This window comes from Zalophus californianus, chromosome 6 (assembly GCF_009762305.2).
Source record: "Zalophus californianus isolate mZalCal1 chromosome 6, mZalCal1.pri.v2, whole genome shotgun sequence".
Lineage (NCBI taxonomy): Eukaryota > Metazoa > Chordata > Mammalia > Carnivora > Otariidae > Zalophus > Zalophus californianus.
Genome location: NC_045600.1, coordinates 5040143 through 5060334, shown reverse-complemented (window position 1 = coordinate 5060334; position 20192 = coordinate 5040143). Strand labels below are relative to the sequence as shown.

At 47.5% G+C, this 20192-nt stretch overlaps 1 protein-coding gene across 4 annotated transcripts in view; it reads left to right on the top strand.

Moving 5' to 3' along the window:
- The window catches only part of EVL (Enah/Vasp-like), a 146356-nt gene that overhangs the window by 29427 nt on the left and 96737 nt on the right, over positions 1 to 20192 (top strand). Inside the window, exon 1 of one of the 4 annotated variants that reach the window (XM_027569453.2) lies at positions 5249 to 5396. The exons of the other annotated variants lie outside the window; for them this stretch is intronic. Within the exon in view, the coding sequence (XP_027425254.2) occupies positions 5374 to 5396 (23 nt within the window). The 5' untranslated portion in view covers positions 5249 to 5373. Of the gene's footprint in view, positions 1 to 5248; positions 5397 to 20192 lie in introns of those variants that run through there. 4 annotated transcript variants of the gene reach the window in all.

The following is a 20192-nucleotide window of genomic DNA, read 5'->3' as shown; positions in this document are numbered from 1 at the left end:
TTTATCTGATGGTTGCACCAGAAAGAGGATGCTGACTTCATCCAATTTCATCTTTTTATGAAACCTTCTCTCTCCGTCTACAAACTGCTGGCTCATTAATTCAACAGCTATTTATTGAATGATTCCGGGTGCCAGCCCTGGGCTAGAGTGGTGAAGACTTACACTTCTTTGGCATTTGGTCCTCGTGGGATGCTTATTAGTATTTCTGTTGAAGTATTTTCCATCTTTGCTCTGCTCTGTTACTAACGTGAGAACCACATGAAACAATGAGCTTGTGAGAAAGACTATCTCTGAAACATACCTGTAATCCATCAGCTTGTTTTCTGCTCTTACCTCCTGCTGCCCCCGGAGTCCAGACCCTGTCAGCTCTTACCTGGACTGCTGCAGCAGCTTCTGACTGGTCTCCCCGCTTCCATGTTCCTTCTAAAAGCGAAAATCCGGTCATGTTACTCCCTTGCCTAACACTCCACAGTGGCTTCCCTGGCTGCTAAAGCCCTGCTGACCTCTCTGCCCTCCTCTCCTTCTCCTCTGTTCCTTACTCCTCTGTTCCAGCCACACAGCGTGAGAGCGTGACAGCCAAGCTTGTTTCCTCCCACCTCAGCTGATTCTTCTGCTTGCAGTAATCCTTCCTTGAGGTTTGCACAACTGTCCCCCGGTTGTCATTCAAATTTCACCATAAGTATCACTCCCTGAGGGGGTCTTTCCTGTCACCTCTGCTAAGTTCAGTAGCTCCCATCACTCTGTGGCACACTGCTGTCCTTTATAATCTTGTTTTCATTCATTCGTGATCTGCCTTCCCTCCTTAGAAGCAGACACTGGGAGCCTGAGGACTCACTGCTCTCTCTGTGGCACCTGGAGTAGCATCTAGCATAGTAGCCCTCCAGCTGTTTGTTGAGTGAATGCAAAGAGAATCTCCAGTAACCTGGCACAGATATTTAGAGAGTGCTTATTTGCTGAGAGAGACTGATGTAGACAGGAAAGCAGAAACAATTACCAGTAACTCCTACTGCTGAGTAGTGGTAGACTGAAAAATATAATTGTGTTTGCTTTGTAGTAGAATGCTTTTTAGGGGTAGCTCTTAGTTTAAATAGAATTCTCAAAATAGAGGTGAGGGATGGCTTTATTTAAAACTTTTATTTTAAAGCTAAATGTCACTGTAGAAGTTCGCTTGAATTACGTAATTTGGGGGAAAGAATTAGTTCAGCGTGTAGGACTCACATTTCTTATCAATTGAAGAAGGGATTTTTTTTTTGTTTTTAAATTTTTGGAAAAGTTAATTCAACTGCAGTAAAGGCGCATTCAGTGAATTCAACAAGTTTTTGAGCAAAAGCCTACTGCGTGCATAGGATTGTTAGCTTTCCCAGCTTGTCAGGGGCCTGGAAGCACCCCCCGTGAATGTTTGTATTCAGTATCTCCATGTTTGTTTCTCTGAGGACTCCTCAGGCAGCCTGCATGGGCAGTCAGACCAGAGGACAGCTTTTATTCTTAGGGGTGCGTCCAGATTAGTGAGGGTGAGTATGAGGACCCCAAGCTCAGAGAGCCCCCACCCCACCCCGCATCCGGAACGTCAGCACTGAGGGGGCTGCCGGTCATGTAAGCCAGGTGTTCTCAGGCTGAGCCCAGCCTGCCCCTGCCAGAGGGAGGGGAAAGCCTGGTGGCAGGAACTGTGGGCCCTTCCACTCCTCCTTCAACCAGAACCCTCTACATTTATCAGCTTTATGTCCCATGTAAGGGACATTAAAAAAAAACAAAAAAAAACCCCCAAAAGTTCCCATGGCAGGAACAGGCTTTGTCGAGGCTTGAGTCATTGGCAGATGACCTGGGATGACCTTTGTTTTTTAACATTCTGTGGTCACAGAAGTGCCTTCCCGGCCTGTTGAGGGAGGCGTGGAGCTGTCAGGAGGCACGGACCCTCACTTGTGGCCCTCTTCCTGGCACTTGGGTGCTATCAGTGATCAAATGGAGTGCCTAGCCTTTGAAGCCGACTCCATCCCAGATCTGGTCCCCTGCCAACACAGGATTCTGGCTTTTCCTGCAGCAGCTGAAGCACCCTTGCAGCCCTTACAGACGTGTGCCTGGCCATGACATTCAGGCACTAGTCTGGACCGGCCGGGTAGGAGAGCCCCCAGACGGTCACCATGGCCTGGCGGTGTCATGGAGCCACAGGCTGCCTGCTTGCGGCGTGCCTGCCGCTGTTGGATCATTGGTGTTGGGACCTGAGAGGGCACGGGGCTGGCACACACTGGCATTAAGCCAACCTGGCTCCAAGTCACTGCTTTGCCACTTGATACCAGTATGACCTTGAGCAAGTTACTTAACCTCTTTGGCCTCTATTTCCTTATTAGTAAATTGGGGAATCTCATAAAATTTTGTCTACCATACATTTGGTTCTGGGATTTGGAGATTTTTCACCAACTCTCCTTGTACTAGCACCTTATGAATTGCCCTGAAAGGTATAATCAGCATTCCAAGAAGAGATTCTTGCATTACTGATACAAAACAGACATGAAGTCCAGAGGTCTCCATCCCCTGGGCCTCTGCTACGCTGGACCTGCCTCGTGGCCAGGCTAAAGCACATCTGGCCAGCTCCCACCATGGCAGATGTCTAGGAGTTGAGACCACTGCTACTCCTCCCTATACCTTGCAGATAGTGCCAAGAATATAGGTTCTGGCCATTAGCCCACCCAACACCTCTATCAGTCAGAAGTAATTGTTGAGTGTCTGCTGTTTACTAGCCCCGTCCTTGAGGCTAGGAAGGACTGGTAACAGAATGCCCTAAATCTCTTTTCCCTCAAGAAGCTTGTGTCTGGTTTCTTACCAGCTGCCCCTACCCCCCATCCATCTATGACTGTACCAAGGTAGTTTAATAAATAACACCCTCATATCATTGTATTTGGTATGGGTGAATTGCTCTTCCTAAGTCTTAGTCTCTACTGCTTTTTTAAACTTAGGATTTAGGACAATGATTTTATACATATATCCATACATGGTATATATATGTATGTACACACACACACACACACACACACACACACACACACACACACACACACACACATCGCTTGTCCTGAGAACTCTGGACAGAAATACCTTGACCCCCACCCAAAAAATAAATGAGCTACCAGTGAGCAGACAGAACACTTACTGAGGAGAGTGGTCTCACCGTAGAGAAGATCTTCCAGCTATCAGCACTGTCAGGGAGAGGCGGCCTTATGAGGCAGTAACTGATGGAGAACATTCCACAACCTGATGCACTCAACAAGGAGCTCTCACAGCTGCAAGGGTGCAGCCCTGTGGGGTCCCAGCAGCCGTCCTGTGAGAGAGGCATGGGCAGCATCTGCATTCCTCCAGCTGTGCATGTGGGGAGCAGGGCACGGACAGCTCAAGTCGCCTGCCAGTGATCACAGAGTCAGGAAGTGGCAGATCTGGGACATAAACTCGGTTATTTAATGACTCTGAATCTCTTGTGCTTTCTGTTATATCATGATTCTGCCAAGAAGCTGCTGTCGCTGGAGGGTCCCAGGCAGAGACTTGTCAGGAATACTGGGCAAGGCATTCTGGATGAGCTCAGTTGATGATTGCTGTGTGGTTTGAGGGATCTCAGGATTCCCCCCAAATCGTCTTCACTGATCAGTTTGCCGTTACCGCTTCATTTCTTTGAGTCAGGCTCTGGACTCTGGCTGCTCTTCAAGGTAGCGAGAACGTGGGAAGGGGCATAGTCATCCCAGAGCGCCTTCGTGTGTGGATACTTGTACTGCCATCACTCTCCTCTCTGATGGAAGGCAGAGGTGAGAGGAGGTTCCTGCCGCAGACCTTTACTGAATGGCTCCTCTTTGTCCAGCTCTGTGCCAGGCTCTGGGAATGCACGTCCCTGCCCGACGGGCCTCAGGGATGTGTGGGGCAGGTGGAGTGCTGTGCAGTGGGTCAGTGGCAGTAGAGAGAGCAGCTGACTGTCCTGGGGGTGATGCAGGCTCCTGGGGGCAGGAGCATGCGTGAAAGGACGCAGGTCACACAGGGAACAAGGAATAATCTGGGCCAGTTGCCTCATGGACCAGAGGAAGGAGGTCCTGGCATATTTTGGGAACTGGGAATGTCTACCTGAATTTGGGTGTTTGTGAAGAGTTTTAATGGAAGAGTTGGAGAAATAAGACTTTCTTTGCGGGGCTGAGGCATTTTTGCATAACCCCATGGGTCCCGAGGAACTAGTGCGGGGTTGGGAGGGGCGGGGGCATCAGAATCAGGTTCAAGAGAAGGGCAGAATGAGGAAGACCGGAGCTGAGGCGCTGAGGTGCAGGCTCTGTGAGGGGTGCTGAGGGCGTGGGGCGGGAGGGGCTGGACTCAGACCTCCTGGGGGCTGAATGAGAATTAGTGACCGATTGTATTTGTGTTGTGAGGGGGAGAAAGTCAGGAGTGACTCACAGGTTTTTATTTGAGATCTGTCTTCCTTGTTTTATAAAGATTTGCACTCTAAATGCTGAACATCTCTTTAATGGCAAGTTTCAGAATACAGCCGCATCTTGCCAGCTTGGGCTTTCCAAACTGGTAAACATTTCTCTCTCTCTCTTTTTTTTTTTTTTTTTTTGGCTAACATCTTTTCCTTTTTCTTAACTTCTGTTCTGAAATTATTATAGTAACTTTTGTACCTCAAGGAATTGATAAGTCTGGTATATATTAGACACTCAATAAATGAATAATTAAGTCAATGAGATCATTCATCCCAGTTGACCTACAAGGTCATGCTGTTCATGGTAAAGTGATGAGCAGAGAATGTGACTTCTGTGATTCTGAAGCAGTTTTATGCATGTGTGCTGAACAAATGTTTGGCAGTAGAACTCTGAAGAATTTTCAGTAAAATGCAGCCTGGTATCGCTCTATACTGTTCACTGACCAGCTGGCCATACCTGAATGGTGACAGCAGCGGCTGATGAGGTGACTGGGCAGGTCGCCGTGGAGCCGGTGACATTCCTTTAGGCCTTTGCCTCCCACTTCCCAACCTGCAAATTTCTGGTGGGGGGAGGCTGGGACATATATGTGATTCATCCAGGATCCCAGGCATGCCCAGGGTTTGACTTATTTCTCTGGGCTAATCCAGCTCCCAGCCTGGAGCCTAAGCATACACTGCATTAATCAGACTTGCTGAATGGTCACATGGTCTCTGGCTGCCTCCCCTGTTAGCTGCCGCTTGTCAGCAGCTGGTGGAGCTGGAAGCTGCAGGCCCCCGTCTGCAGAAAGCCTTTTACTTCAGAATATTGGGGGGGGGTGTGGAAACCCCGCCTCTTTTTCTGCACTTTGCACCATCTGACTGACTAAATGGTTGTCCTCCGAACCAAAAAGGCTACCCGACAATCTAAGGAAATTGTCTCTGACTAGGTCATGTTTGCATTTGAAGAATTCAGGTACGTTCTGGGCTTCCTACATCAGTCTGCCGCTGGGTTTTTGTTCTCCCTAGGTTTTTGCTGTGTAATGACAGCTTAGGCTCTGGCTGGTTCTCACCCAAAAAGAAAGGGTTCTTTTCTGCATTTGCTGGGGTTGATCCCGGTTGTGGGGGTGGGAGGCAGAGAGGTGGTGCAGGTGGAGGGTGTTTACTGCATGCACAAGTGCAGCGTGGATAATTGGTTTGATCGTGTGTAAATTTGCTGAGGACCCCACCTTGTGCCTCATTTGAAGCCGCTGTGGATGATGTAGAGTTATGAATGCAGAATAGCAAACTGTTTATCCAGAATGAGTCTCTTGTTATCTTTTGTTTTTCTTCCTTTGTCAAACTCATGGAGTCTACTGCTCTTTTAAAAAATGCTAATCATAGCAATGAAGGTGAAAAATTCTGCAAGTCTGCCCGCTTAGTTGAGATTTGATTTTGGCTCTGATTTTTCCCTCATTGTTAATAGTAATCTCATGCCTGGGCAGTTTTCTGGGAAGTGCCCTGATGGGTGTTTTGTTAGCAGGGTCCTTCTCTGCTTTTGTAAGCTCTTCAGCTGCTGTAATTATCAATGCTCCAAATTAGTCTTTTGTGAATCTTATTCCTTCTCTCTCCTCCATCTCCTCTCCGCGGATCTGTCTCTGGGTATGAATGTGGGAAGGGATGTTCGAGCAGAGATAGTTTCTAAGAAATGAAAATAAAGGAGGCAGAATGGGAGGGTGATCTGATCGTTCGTGTGCATATTTCCACCTTTTGGAACATATGGAAGAGAGTGTGTATGTGTGTGTCTGCTCCTAACCTCCGGCAGCCTCTCATTTCTCAAATGGAATTTCAGTGTATTTTAGAACAGAGTGTAAATACCATATCGATGAGCAAGGGGGTGGTTGCGTGGGGACCTCAGCTCTGTCTCTGCGGGTCTTTTTTGTTCCCTCTGAAGGACGTTGCTGCATTAGACATTAAAATGATAATAGAATAACCACCTTTCATTATTTGTAAGAGGAAATTAGAGACCTTTTTATCAAAATCAAGGGAGTGGATAAGAAGATCCCCAGATTTGCACGTAGAAAAGCAGGGCTATAAGGGTTGTCCCCCACCCTTTCTGTAAACTTGAAGCTCTGGATCTAGGAAGTTATCCTTTGTTTCAGAGAGTGTCTCTGCGTGATTTCTAATGGACCGGGCTTGTGAAAAGGACATTCTTTCCCTGTGGCAGCATGCTCTGGTGACATGGGCCTGTGCTCTTACACGGTGACCAGAACTGTTTTATCGTGGCTCCACTAGATAACTAACAAGAATTTGTTTTTTTGCTTGACATGTTACAGTAGATAGGTCCATAGAGAGTGAATTGGGAGTCCCGGGTTCTAATCCCAGTTTGAAAATTAGCTTTTCTGATCCTTCTGAGAGGTACAGAGGAGTTTTGGGGATTGTAGAAAGTAATACAATTGTGAGGTTCATATCTTATTGTTAGTATTGATTCTAGATGGAGTAAGCCTTAGCTAACTGCCTTAAGCAGAGCTTGGAGCTGTTCACCTCCTTTCCTGGTTAGGGAAGAGGGATATGTATCAACAAGCCTGTTCCCACTTTGCTGAGCTCCTAGCCCAAAAGCTGGGTCTGATGAGTTGGAAGGGGGTCAGGTTGAAGGCCGCTGTACTGTACAGCTGAACTGAGAAAGTGGGGCCATCTGTGGGAAGTGGACCAGAAAGGAGAGGTCTGTTACCTGTGCTTCGAGCTTTACCTCGGCTGGTCCTGAAGAACTTTGCTGGGTATGATTGCATTTTGTGACTGCTGCAGGTACCAGACAAATGGCTTTCTTCTTTAGTCACGGGCTTTGTATGTGTGGGGGCCAAGTGAACATGGTGGGGTGACACAGGCACTGTCGAGGAGCTTAGCTCTTTAGCTTAGGTCAGGGTGGTGCTCAAGGTCTATTCTACAGTAGAATCACCTGGAGGGCCCGGGAAAACCCGCACTGCTGGGCCCCCCTCCAAGAGTCTCAGGTCCAGCAGTAGGTCCGGGGTGGGCTTGAGGATCTGCATTTCTAGCAAGTTCCCAGGTGATTCTGATGCTGTAGGTCTGGTGACCAGACTTTCAGAACCGTCGGCTTGGGGAGCGCAGACAGACTGTCATTATTGAGATGGGAAGTCTGAGGCAAAGGCAGGGAGGTACAGGGAGGAAAGAAATGCAGAGCCGGAAGCTGCAGTTCAAGTTCAGGCAAGTGGACCAGAAGCGGGCATGCTCATGGGAGGTTAAACTATGACCATGATTTATAACCCAGGTTCTGCCATGTACGGCCTGTGTGGACTTGGCAAGGTTTCTTGATCTTTTTTTAGTCTCAAATTTCTGTATGAATTTTCTATAAGAAAGTCTATAATGCTGTTAGAATTAAATGAGATGACATGAACTTACTTTATACATTATATCCTTCTTTCTACGTGAGTATAATGGAGGAGAGGACCTGGGGGCAACTCTGTCAGCTTATGCACACGTGTTTACTGGCCTCATGCACGCACATGCTCCTCCATGTACACACCCCAACCCTGAGAGCACACGGGCCACGTTCATTTGGATGAACACACATACACACCGCTATTCTGTATTGGACTATGAGTTCCTTGAGAGCTTTCGAGTCTCCTGTGTTTTTAACTTTGTCTCCTTTGTGCCTAAAACTGCTTGGTGCACAGTAAGGCCTTAATAAATAAGCAGTTCGTTTTCAGAGGATTTAATAAGGAAGGAGAAACAAGCAAGTGATCTGGCTAGCTCGGTGCAGGCCTGATGTTGGTGCCATGGTGCCCGTTGAGTGTGCTAGTTCAGAAGAGCATGTCAAAAAGCTGACGGCTGACCTCCTCAACACACGCCAGTTGCTGTAATGCTGGAGAACTCTGATCACCTTTCGTAAGGAATCTCTGCAGGTGATCACACTCTAGAATGTGCTGATGATCATAATGGTTTGCTGGGGCCAAACCCACACATTGCAGAATCCTGAGAGCTTGAGTGGTTGGGCCAGCATTTTCCAGATGGTTAGGGTCTTTTTTTGCCTGCCATTGACTTCAAGACTGTATTGTTCTAACACCAAGGCAAGCTGTTCTAGCTGGCTTTTGTGGTAGACACACTTCACCTATGTTTTTACCTTTTTAAAAAAAACTTCTTACATGAGAAGCTTACTGGATTCGTAGTTTAGTAAACATTTACCAGTTCCTACACACCGCAGAGACTGCTTTCTGAGCACCCCTAGAGACAGCTTTGTGGAACACTCTGTAGTTTTCCTTCCCCTTCTAGACCCAGGATGCAGACTACATTCCCTGCTATCCCCAGAGTAAACAGTTTTCAGTGTGATTTTTGGCTCTCTAATCTCACAAGGGAGAATGGAAACCCAAATCAGAAACCACTGTTTTTTCAGAATTCCTGATACTTACTCTGATTTATTTCTAGAAGGAATGTGGTAAAATCCCCAGTTGGAACGTGTGAGTCACCTGAAAACGGGAAGTCACTACTTGAGTCTATTTTATGGAAGCGTTGAGGTTCAAACTCCAGCCAGCTATTTATTCAGATTCATATCTAGTGTTGGGAAGTGTTTTAACTTTTCTTGCTCTTTCACTGGATTATGGAAATGAATCAAAATGAGTGGTATAGGAGAAGACCTGAAGTTCTGGAGCCAGGACAGCCCACCCAGTGTGGAACCCAAGCCGGCCTTCGCCCCTCTCATTTCCCAGGCCCTGCAGTCCACCAGACAGGTGTTTAGGTTCAGTGACTGTCAGGCTGCGGCAAGCAAGTAAGCCTCATCATCAACAGGAGCTGGCGACTGGGCTGGCCAGGGATGGGGAAGGCGCAGGACTGGATTGGTGAGTGCCTCTCCAGAGTCCCACACACCGTTAGTTTTGCTTCGCCCATGGTAACTCTAAGCCACATAACATCAGTGAAAGCAGAAGCTCAGGGGTATGACAACCCCAAAGCATATACCTCCCCACCCTGACATTTCCCCACACTGGTCCATGTCTTCCCTGCTTGGTTGGTGTTGCTGTCTGGAAGTCTACCAGGCATCTCAAACCTAACACATCTAACACCGTTCTCCTGTTTTTTCCTAAGCCATACCTTCCTTAGTTGTCCACAGCCCGGCCCTCCTTCCGGCGGCTCGGTCGTCCCTGACTCCTCTTCCTGTCCATGTCTGAGCCGTCAGGGGGAGCTCTTCAGCTCTCCCTCAAAGTCTGCCAGAGTCCCACCACTTCTCAGCGTCTCCAGTGCCACCAAGCTGGTCCGTGCTGTCACCAGCTCACAACCAGCTCACCGCTGCGGCCTTGTGACCGGCCCGCCAGCTTCCTGTCTGCCTTGTCCTCCTGCTCCCGCTTCTTCGCTTGTTACTCTTTTTAAAATGTCCGATCAGGTTGTGTCAGTCCTGTGTTCAGAACCTTCCAGTGGCTTCCTGCCTGCCTGTGCATACCCCCAGCTCGTGGGGGTAACTTGCAGGGTCTGCTCAGCCCTGTCACCCCCACATTCCGTCTCTGACAGTGTCCCATGTCCTTCGCGCCCCCCGCCACACTGGCCTCATACTGTCCTTGAGCACACCAGGCGTCCCCTCCCCTGGCCTCTGCCTCCAGATGCCCACATGGTTTGCTTCCTCATTTCCCAGGGTCTTTGCTCAGCTATGGCCACGACTTCTGTTTTTAACATACCCCTCCCCACAACGGGCACTCCCTTTCCCCCTTACTCTGCTTTATTTTTTCACCAGATCATATACCACCATCTACGTGCTATAGATTTTAATTTTGTAATTGTTTATTATTTGTTTTAGCAGACCGTAAGTGCTACAAGGTAGGGTTTTAAGAATCTGTTTCTGAGGGGCACCTGGGTGGTTCAGTCGGTTAAGCGTCTGCCTTCGGCTCAGGTCATGAGCCCAGGGTCCTGGGATCGAGCCCCCCATCAGGCTCCCTGCTTAGCAGAGGTCTGCTTCTCCCTCTCCCTCTGTGCCCTCTCCCTCTCCCTCTCTTTCTCAAAAAATAAAGTCTTTATTTTTTTTTAAGATTTTATTTATTCATTTGAGACACAGAGATAGAGAGAGAGAGCATGAGCAGGGAGAGAGGCAGAGGGAGAAGCAGGCTCCCCACTGAGCCAGGAGCCCGATGTGGGGCTCCATCCCAGGACCCTGGGATCATGACCTGAGCCGAAGGCAGACGCTCAACCATCTGAGCCACCCAGGCGCCCCTCAAAAAATAAAGTCTTTAAAAAAAATAAAAATAAAAATCTATTTCTCTTCACTGCTGTATCCATAGTGCCTTGCACATGGCAGGTATCTAATAAATACTTGCTAAATGAATGAAAGAAATGAAGACAGACACTCAAGAGAGGTTGGGTAATTTGCCTGAAGTGATCCAGCAAGGAGGTCTAATCAGTTTCAGTTCAGTTCATCTTCCCAGACACTCTGCCTGGAATGCCACCCTGTGAACTGACCTTCTGTCTTCCAGCTGGCACACCTTCCTGAGCCTCTCCAGTGGGCCCGGAGCTGGTGTCGTGCCTGGCTCGTGGCACCCCTCCACGTCTGTGGGAAAGTGGAGAACGGAAGAAGAGTGGAAGACACCCCCCCCCCCACCTAGGGGGGAATAGACTGACCCTCCGCTCCTCCACCCCCTCTCTCTGGGGTGCTTCCTACAGGCTAGTTGTACAGCAGTGTTCCTTCCACACCATTCTGCCCTCCTACAGTCTGAGCTCTTGGAAGTCAGGGAGCATAGCTCACTTATCTTCTATCACTACCAACTGTTATGCTGTTATGAGTGATTGGTAAATGTCCACAAGATTGATATTGCAGGTATTAAAATAATTTGAATTATATAAGTCACAGTCCCCGAGAGGAGCTTATGATCATACTGTCTTTGGTCTCCCAGGGTCTATTAGAAAGCACAGCTGTGTGGGTTTTTAATGGGTGATAGCAAGAGCCCCTGGTTGGAGGAAGTGGCAGAGGAGGGAGAGTTGAGGGAGAGAAAAGCAGAGCAGGAGAGGGGAAGGACAGACAAATTTCATTGACTTGACAGTTTTGCCTAGTGCTTGACTAGCCACAAGCAAAATGTTATTTTGGGAAACAATTTAGCTATTAGGATGGCAAAGCAGACATATTTAAAAATATCAGTCTATCCTCCGTTATTAAATAAGTGTTAAAATTATTGTTGAGTTTTGCTCAAAGAGAGGCAGTGTTGTGGATCTGGAGTCCAAAGGCTTGGGTTCAGTTTATATAATGTAAACTTAAAAGGCTGTGACCTTGGGCAAGTCACTTTACTTTTCTAGGCCTTAGTTACTTCACTTATAGGAAAGGGGCCACTTTGAGGATAATATATAGGAGAGAAGTGTATACATGACAAAATTTTGCTGTAATGTTTGTATTTTATATTTTGGAATTAATGGAAGCTTGATCAGTTAATATTTAACTGGTTCAGATGTTACTTTTTAAAACAGTCCTGATTTCCATTCCCCATTTTTCGTTGCTTAGCATTGTCATAATCTCTTATGTTAAACACAACAGAACAAAACTTGGGAGGAAAGACTTTTAACTGGACTCCTTCCCCAGAGGAACCTGGATCCGTGGGAGTCTTGCTGGCTACTTAGGATACTTGCAAAAGCATCTCCCAACTGTGTAGGTTCAGAACACTCTGTATATGTCTTTTGGAAGGAGGGAGGGCCTTTTTGCAATCAGGATGACCATTCACTGAAAAAACACTTCCTAAACATTTACTAAATATAAGCCATAGTAGAAACTGCAAATATGCAGACCTTTACCATCCTGAAAAGGTGCTGAACCAACACCAGAAGTATGGAGCGGGGTAGCCAAAGACAAATGAACATTGAAAAGTAAGATAAATTTCTTAGGGACACTGATAAGGTGCATGGGCAAGAGGAGGGTGTGGTTTTGCTGTATGGAGAGTTAAGGGGGACTTTTAGGACGACGTATCTGTTGAGTGAGTTCTGGAGAAGTGTGGGGTCTGGGTGGATGAAAATAAGGGAGGGGAGGAGCCAAGGTGTAGGAGCAGGCTCCGGTGTGTGCTCCCAGCCACACTTGGGCTGAGGAGAGATTTTTCTCCTTCTCAGAGGAACCAAGTCTGTTTTGTCTTCCTCACGATTGGTGGCTTCTCTGCCCTGAAGTTCACTACTTTGTAGAGGTAAACCCTTTTCACCTTCAGGGTGCACGTGACATTCATGGGAGACGGTGCTGGCACCTTTGCCTCTACTCTAGTCTTGCTACCTTGAGCAAGTTACTTAGGCTCTTTGGGCTCTGGTCTGCCTGTCTGTAAAGTGGGCGTATTGCCTACCTACCAGAGTTATGGTGTTGATTAAAGGTAATTTCTTACATGAAGCATCTAGCAAGGTGCCTTAGTAGATACTCGGTAAATTAATTCCTTTAATTTCCCTTAAGTAGCCAAGCATTTACTTAGACCCTCATCCCGGGCTAGAAATTGCACAGGAGCCAGGAAAGAGGCCTGCCACACCAAGAATGGAGCACCTCCCAGAGGTGCGCAGACGCAGAGTGCCAGAAATCAGGCCTTGGAAGATAACCCTGTTGGTTGAAATGTTTATGCCACAGCAGACCAACCATGATGTGACTAATCAGCTGTGCGCCCGGACCCTGGCTTGGTCCGCTTGCAGAGTGACTGGTCTGAGAGATTAAGTTCCTTGCAGTTGACACATGAGAGTCTGGCGCTTTCTGTCTAATTAGGATAGTAGAGCCAGAGCCCACCCCAAGTGTGGACATTCCCCCAGTGCCTGCGTACTCTGGCCACAGCCGAGAATTCATGTTCTGTGTCCCTCTGTGTTGTATCTCTTTATTTCCAGAGTCTGCCGTCAGAAATAAATATCTGTTGAATGAATGTGGGCTGTATTGGACAGGTATGACAACGTGTGAGGTCTCCTCCACTGGGGGGTGGGTGTGGAGTGAATGACAACACCTTTCCAACAAGAAGGAGCTGTTGCGCATATGACAGGATACGTTGGGGAGGGGGCTTCTGTTCTGTTGGACCTCGGGAGAAGCTACTGAAGATCCTCAAGTCGAGGATTCTGTGTGATGGTTCTCGACTGGGAGGGCCCATCAAGATCTAAACACAGGGGCCCAGGCTGCACCTCAGCGCTACTGAGTCCAGATATCCAGATGTAGAACTTAGGTGCATGCATTGTGTTGGGTTCTGCCAGTAATTCTGATGCACACTCCCAGTTAGAGTTTGCAGAAGGAACTTGAGCTTGGGAGTCTGGAAACCCTCAGGTCTAGTGATACCGTGTTACATTGGATAAGTCACTTACCTTCGCTGGGATTTAGTTTGTCCCCCCAGAAAATAGAAATCATATTTTTTTTTACAGAGATGGGGTTCAGAGAGAATAAGACGATGGCCATATGGAAGCTTTGGAAAGTTGAGAGCCCGGACCCAGAGACATACTATTACGTGTGCGTTAGAACTCACAAATCCAGGAGTGTTCAGTGTATGGCTGGTACAGACTACAGCATCCAGTCTGAACTGAACTCCTGCTGGTTCATGGTCTTTCTTGGGTTCAGTAACTGCACGACTAGTCGTTTGACTGTGAGGAGTTCACTTTGTACTTGTTTATAAGCGAGAGGAATGTTTTCACTCCAATCAGCCAGTTCAGAGCCTGCGGAATGCCAGCATTGATCTGGCTGTGCATTCTTCGCCACCAGCCTCCCTCCGTCTTCATCAGCACAAGTGCTGGAAGAGAAAAAAGACAGCCTCTGTTTCCTTGGGGAGCCCTGGAGAAAACAGGAAACCCTGGAGCTCCTCCATCGTCGCAGATCACGTCTTGGCCAGTGCTGTGCAGGCTGCACCCCGCGGGAGCCAGGAAGGAACCAGGAGCAGGAAGCTGGGCATCGCCTCCAGGCCTCCCTCCTGAGTGTTCCCAAGTTGTGCTCTGGTCTCCATCTTGACGCAGTAGTTCAGAAGCTGTGTATAAGTCAAGATAAAGCCTTCTTCATGGAGATGGGGAGATGGGTAAAACTGTGTGGTTAGGGTACTTTATGATGATTAGGACATCCAACAGACTCTGACTTAAAGAAGTCTTTGTACTCAGTGATGAAATTCCCTTTCCTGGAGAGAGGATGCTTCCATGGTCAGAAACTTGGAGTACTTCCCAAGCCGTAGAGTGAAGACCTTGTGCTTTTATTATTCTCCAACTTGTTGAAGTGAGGGAAGTAGAGATTCCCAAGGGAGAGGAAGGTAGACGCATTTTGCTACAGGTGATTACCTTGTTTTCCTGGTGTTGTTGGTTGGAACATTCATGATAATCAGATCCCTGGTATGAACCAAGTGGGAATCAGCTCCTCCCTGCCCTGACTGAACACTTGAGTACAGCTTCAAGAAAGATGGGGACCGAGGAGAACATATCCTACTTTGGGGACCAGGTTTTACTATAACTCTGTCCATTGCCAGTCTAGCTCCTCTTTTCTCCTGCACGTGGAGCCCTCCGTGGCCTGACTGCATGCTCTCTTAAAGCTCAGCTCCCAGGAACCTTCCTGCTGCCCCAGGGAACCTGGCTTAGATACGGATCTGCACATACCACCTTACTTCCCCATCTCGAGGCCTTTGTCGTCTACCCGTGAAGTCCTTTGAAACCAAGCTCTGTGCACACTTTCTTTCCTGACCTCTTTACCCACATGAATTTCTCTGTTCTTTCTAAACTCCCGTACAGCACTTGAGGTCCATCACGTGTAATCTGATATTTAATCTTTCTCAGTCTTATTTTCTCGACTAGAGTGAGGGTTACTTGAAGGGAGAAAGAATAATTTGATCCATCTGCATCCCATCTGTCCCACTTGAGGAGGGCTGGGTGCATCATGCCTTCTCCACACCTTTTATTACCTTTCTCTTTAACCTCCTGCCATATGTCAGTCATTGCTAAAGGCCCTGGAAGGGGAAGTGGCAGTAAAGAGGACTGTTGCTGCCTTCTTGATGTCTGTTCACTTTGCGGCATAGAGGCCTGATTAGGATTCCAAAAGAGCTACTGAGTCCAGTGAGCAGGACCTGCTTTTGAATGAGCAGAATTGGTCCAGGCAGTAGATCGACAGGAAGGCCTAAAAGCGCTAGGTGGTAGATTTTCAAAACTAGGGATTTACAAAAGTCTATGAGCTAATAAAAATGCATGTGAAACTTAAAATGCCCTTATGTATTTAAATGAAATGTTTCTAACTCATCCTGATTCCAGTACAAACAAGGTCACACGTGTGTTTTGCAGCCCTTCTGTTGTCGCCCCTCATTTTCCCAGCAGGCCTGCGGGCTGGGGGTTACCATTATCAGCTCCCCACGGAAGCATCCCGGTAGATTCTGAGAGGCTAGAGTGCTTTCCCAACGTGCTTAGGTGGCAGAGCCGGAAATCGGATCCAAAGCTTCAAACTAAAGAGCCAGTGTTGGCTTTGTCATTTCATAGCTGCCTTCAACCCTGACTTCGTAAAACAAGGAAAATCTGTCAGGTACCCTAGTGATACTTGTTTTATATTCTGTTTCATGGAAGAAATGATTATGTCACCTTTATTGAGCCTTAACTATGACCACTGCAACCGGCTCGGCACTTCATATGCATAAACACACATATCGCTGTCCTCGTAAGACTCCTGGGACAGCTGCTGGTTCACAGAGAACAGAAACCAAGGCGCGCACCAGCTGACTCACAGAAGCGGCGTCACCCAGAGCCGGCATCTGCACCCGAGCTCCCCGGCCTCGGGGACCTGTGCTTTTGACCTTCATCTTAGTCATACAGTGGCTTCAGGGGGAACAGAAGTTCCGTGGTCAGTTGTTTGAGAAAAACTGTGCACCAGCTGCCCTGAAAAGCACAGTGCACGGTCACACAAAGGCTCTGAGCAGTCCCGTGGGGTGGGAGTTTCGCCCCCAGCTTTCCCACATACGTTTAATGAAGGAACTTCTATTGCCTAACACTTGATTTTTAGTCCACACTCTGGAAAATTGTGCCACAGTGGAAGGAGATTCAGAGCCTAGAAATTAGAAATGGGGGGAAGGAGAGAGTTTTCAGAGCAAAATCCGTAAGTGGAAGAAGTTAAAAGAAGTCTCATGTGAGCATGAATTCAGGCTCCTGCTCTTACTGGCCATTCATTTGTTCTTCTGGGGTCTCATGTGCCCTACCTGTAAAATGGGATCATTGTAAGGAAAAGTGTGATTTTAGATGCAGAAATGCTTTGTGAACAATGAAACTCAAAGTTTTTTTTTTTTTTTTTTAAAGATTTATTTATTTATTTTGAGAGAGGGAGAATGAGAGAGAGAGAGAGTACATGAGAGGGGGGAGGGTTAGAGGGAGAAGCAGGCTCCTCGCTGAGCAGGGAGCCCGATGCGGGACTCGATCCCGGGACTCCAGGATCATGACCTGAGCCGAAGGCAGACGCTTAACCGACTGAGCCACCCAGGCGCCCCATCAAAGTTGTTTTTAATTGTTATTTACCAATTCATTTCTGTCCTAGTACCTTAGCACAGCATCTACCAGCTATTTGCAGGACAGTTAACAGTTGTTGGATGAATGAGTGGATTTTACCTTCTTTGTCTCTGGGTTCTATAACTGGTACGTTACAACTGAACATTTTTTTCTTTCAGTTTTATTGAGATCTAATTGACATGTAGTGAAACTTATTAAAAAATGATACTTTGTTCCTTGAATTTTCCTTCTAAATTGTGTTTTTGCTGGTTTTTATGTTTTTGGAGTTTAATGAGATCATGCAGTTGGAAAATCAGGAACCATGTTTCGCTCATTCACTTTCTTACACCCCAAGTTGGACTGCTAAGGCAGATTATTTTGTATTTTTCTGACATGTCCCTGGCAGCAAGAAATTTTTTGGACAGTTCCAGAATGGTAAATTTCATTCAACAGTGTGCATGTGTTGGTTTTGTTGTTGTTGTTAGGGTTTTTTTTTTTTAACACTGCTCATTCCCTCCGATGTGCCCATCTGCGTGTGTGTTTTTTAAAGGAATTTCTAATCTGCCATACTCTTGATGTAATTACTCTTGATGTTTCCTCTTTTCAAAGACTGTCAGGAAGAGAAACTTGCTGCAGGTTTGCATACCAGTGCAGTTCCTACTGATGGAGAGAGGGGTGAGGGCCTTCTTTACCTGCTTCGAATAAGTCATTTGTTTTTTAGCTCCTGGCCAAAAGAGACAGATAGGAGTTTGAGATCATTCTAATAGGTAAGATGTTGCACAAAGATCTAGAAATTAAAAGGAAGGGAGACCAATCAGATCATTCCTTAGACCGCTACAGCTGGAACTGTTCCTCCTACAGAAAGACTGTGTTTTGCCAGCAGCCTGTTTGGAGAGGCGGGGTGGGGTGGAGAGGGGCCAGCATTCTGCCCCCAGCCGTCTGACAGGCCGTGTGCTGTCTGCGGGCCTAGCCCCACCCGCCTCGGCACCGAGTCTCACACCTGGCACACACCCCGGACTGAGTCTACTGGCCGCGGTGATTGGTTTGGGGGCAGGTCTGTTATCCAAGAGTCCTCCATAGTACTCGGGCTAGGACTATTAGGAAAGATGCCGTTTTCTCTGTTTCGTTTTGTTTTTTTTTTTCCGGGGTCAAGAGCTGTTGGGACCAAGAAAGCCTCAAGTCCCTGGCAGCCAGTATGTGGGGAAGAGTGTCTGAGAATTAAGCCGACAGAGAGGGAGGCAGAAGTCAGTGACGGCCAGAGACATGGAGTTCTCATGGTGTGTGTGTTTCAGGCTCTCAGCTCTGCTGAAGCCAGGCTTAATTGGGAGCCTTTTTTTTTTCCACTATATGAACCAATAAATTCCATTTTTCCCCATTAGTATCTGTCAGAACCTAGAGAATCCCAAAGACTATACAAGGCTGTGCAAGATAAATAAAAAGCAGACTAAAACTTGTATCATTTTTCTCTCCAGAGAGGTGACCATCCTGTCCATCTTCAGAATCACCAGACTACATTCACAGTTTTGTATCCATCTGGGTGTTTAACTGAGGACTGTGGCCTTGGACCCTGTTCTGGGGTGAATCGTGTCCCCACCCCAAATTCATAGGTTGAAGCCCCTAACCCCCAGTGTGACTGTATTTGGAGATAAGTAGGTAATGAAGCTCAATTAATCAGATAAGTGGGTTAATCAAGTAGGTAATTACGGTTAAATGAGGTCATAAGTGTGGGGCCCTGATCCAATAGGATTGGTGTCCTGATAAGAAGAGATGCCAGGGGTGCTCCCACACCGAGAAGAAGCCGTGTGAGGACACAGGGGTGAGGTGGCGTCTGCAAGCCACGGAGAGAGGCCTCAGGGGAAACCGACCCTGCCAGCACCCCGATCTTGGGCTTCCAGCCTGTAGAACTGTGGGAAAGTACATCTCTGCTTCTAAGCCCCCCAGTCTGGTGTTTTGTTATGGCAGCCTGAGCTGAGTAAGACGTACCGTTACAAGAAAGAAGGGAGGCTGTTAAGGGTACTCAAGACCACGTCTGAGGGACAGCCCGTGAAGGCCTGGGGTGACCTCTTTGAGGAAGAAAAGGGCAGTGTGAGAACCAACAGAGCCCCTTAACCCCTGGTTTAGAACTCTAGGAGACACTTGTTTGGACACAGTGTTTATTTCTCACTTCCCTGAAGCACACTTGTCAGGGTCCCTTGAGACATTTCCCGTGGGAAAGAGAGGTGATACTGAATACCCTCTGCATCCAGGCAATACATGGTTATCTCCTTTTATCCATTCAGAGCTAGACCTTACGATACAGCTGGGGTAGCTTCTGTTGATTCAGCCATAAAGTCCCCAGAGCTCATTTACAATATATTATTGAATTAATACCACACTCAGCTAGTTAGAAATTACCTCCCTTTTACAGATGAGAATAAACCTAGAAAGGGTCAGAACTTGGTCATGGTCACCAGTTATAGTAGCAGAGCCAGGACTAGAACTCACATCTACTAATACTGATTCTGTTGCCTTTCTTCCCTGGCCCTGTAACAAAGGGAAAGCGTAGACCAGGAAAGGCTGTGCAGAAATCAGCCCTGGATAGGATACCTGCAGGTGAAGAGCTGGATCCTAAATCCTGGATCCCGGGCACCTGCCGAGGGAGCCAGAGGCACTGGCGACCAGCTCCGTCCATTTAATAAAGCACCACACTGAGCATGCCCTGTAGAATTAGGAGAAGAAACCAGAAATTAAAGAAGTTGTGGCAAATGGAGAGAATTTGCTAAGCATGGGCAAAACTAATATGGCAGGTTTCAGACAAACTGATCTTAATCATGCTGTTCTCTGGGCAGACTTTCCTAGCTCTGCTGGGCTGCAGACGCTCTGACCTGCCGTATTAAAGAGCAGGGGCAAGGGGGCAAGCGGCTCAGGCCGGCAGGCACGGCAAGCCAGCACCACCACCCCTACGCCCACTCGGTCGTGACCACCAGGGCTGAGTCCCAAATCTGGTGTTCTCTTAACATGGCAAGCAGGGCTGCGACCCATCTGCACTTCACCTGTCCCTTTGCCCCTTTAAACGTTTTTCTTTTTAATAAGTTAATTTTATTAATTGAAAAATTAATAATAGCTCATAATAAAAAGCTCAAACAGAATAATACTGGAACTTCAACTGAGATCCTTAAGCACTCAACAGAGGCCCCAGCCTGGGTGGGAAGCTGTCTGGGATGGTCTCGGGTATAGCTTTGGACCCTGTGTGCCCTGGGATTTCAGTGTGCGTGTGTGTGTGTGTGTGTGTGTGTGTGTGTGTGTGTGGTCTCGGGTATAGCTTTGGACCCTGTGTGCCCTGGGATTTCTGTGTGTGTGTGTGTGTGTGTGTGTGTGTGTGTTGCTGTCAAGAAAGAATATGGCTGTG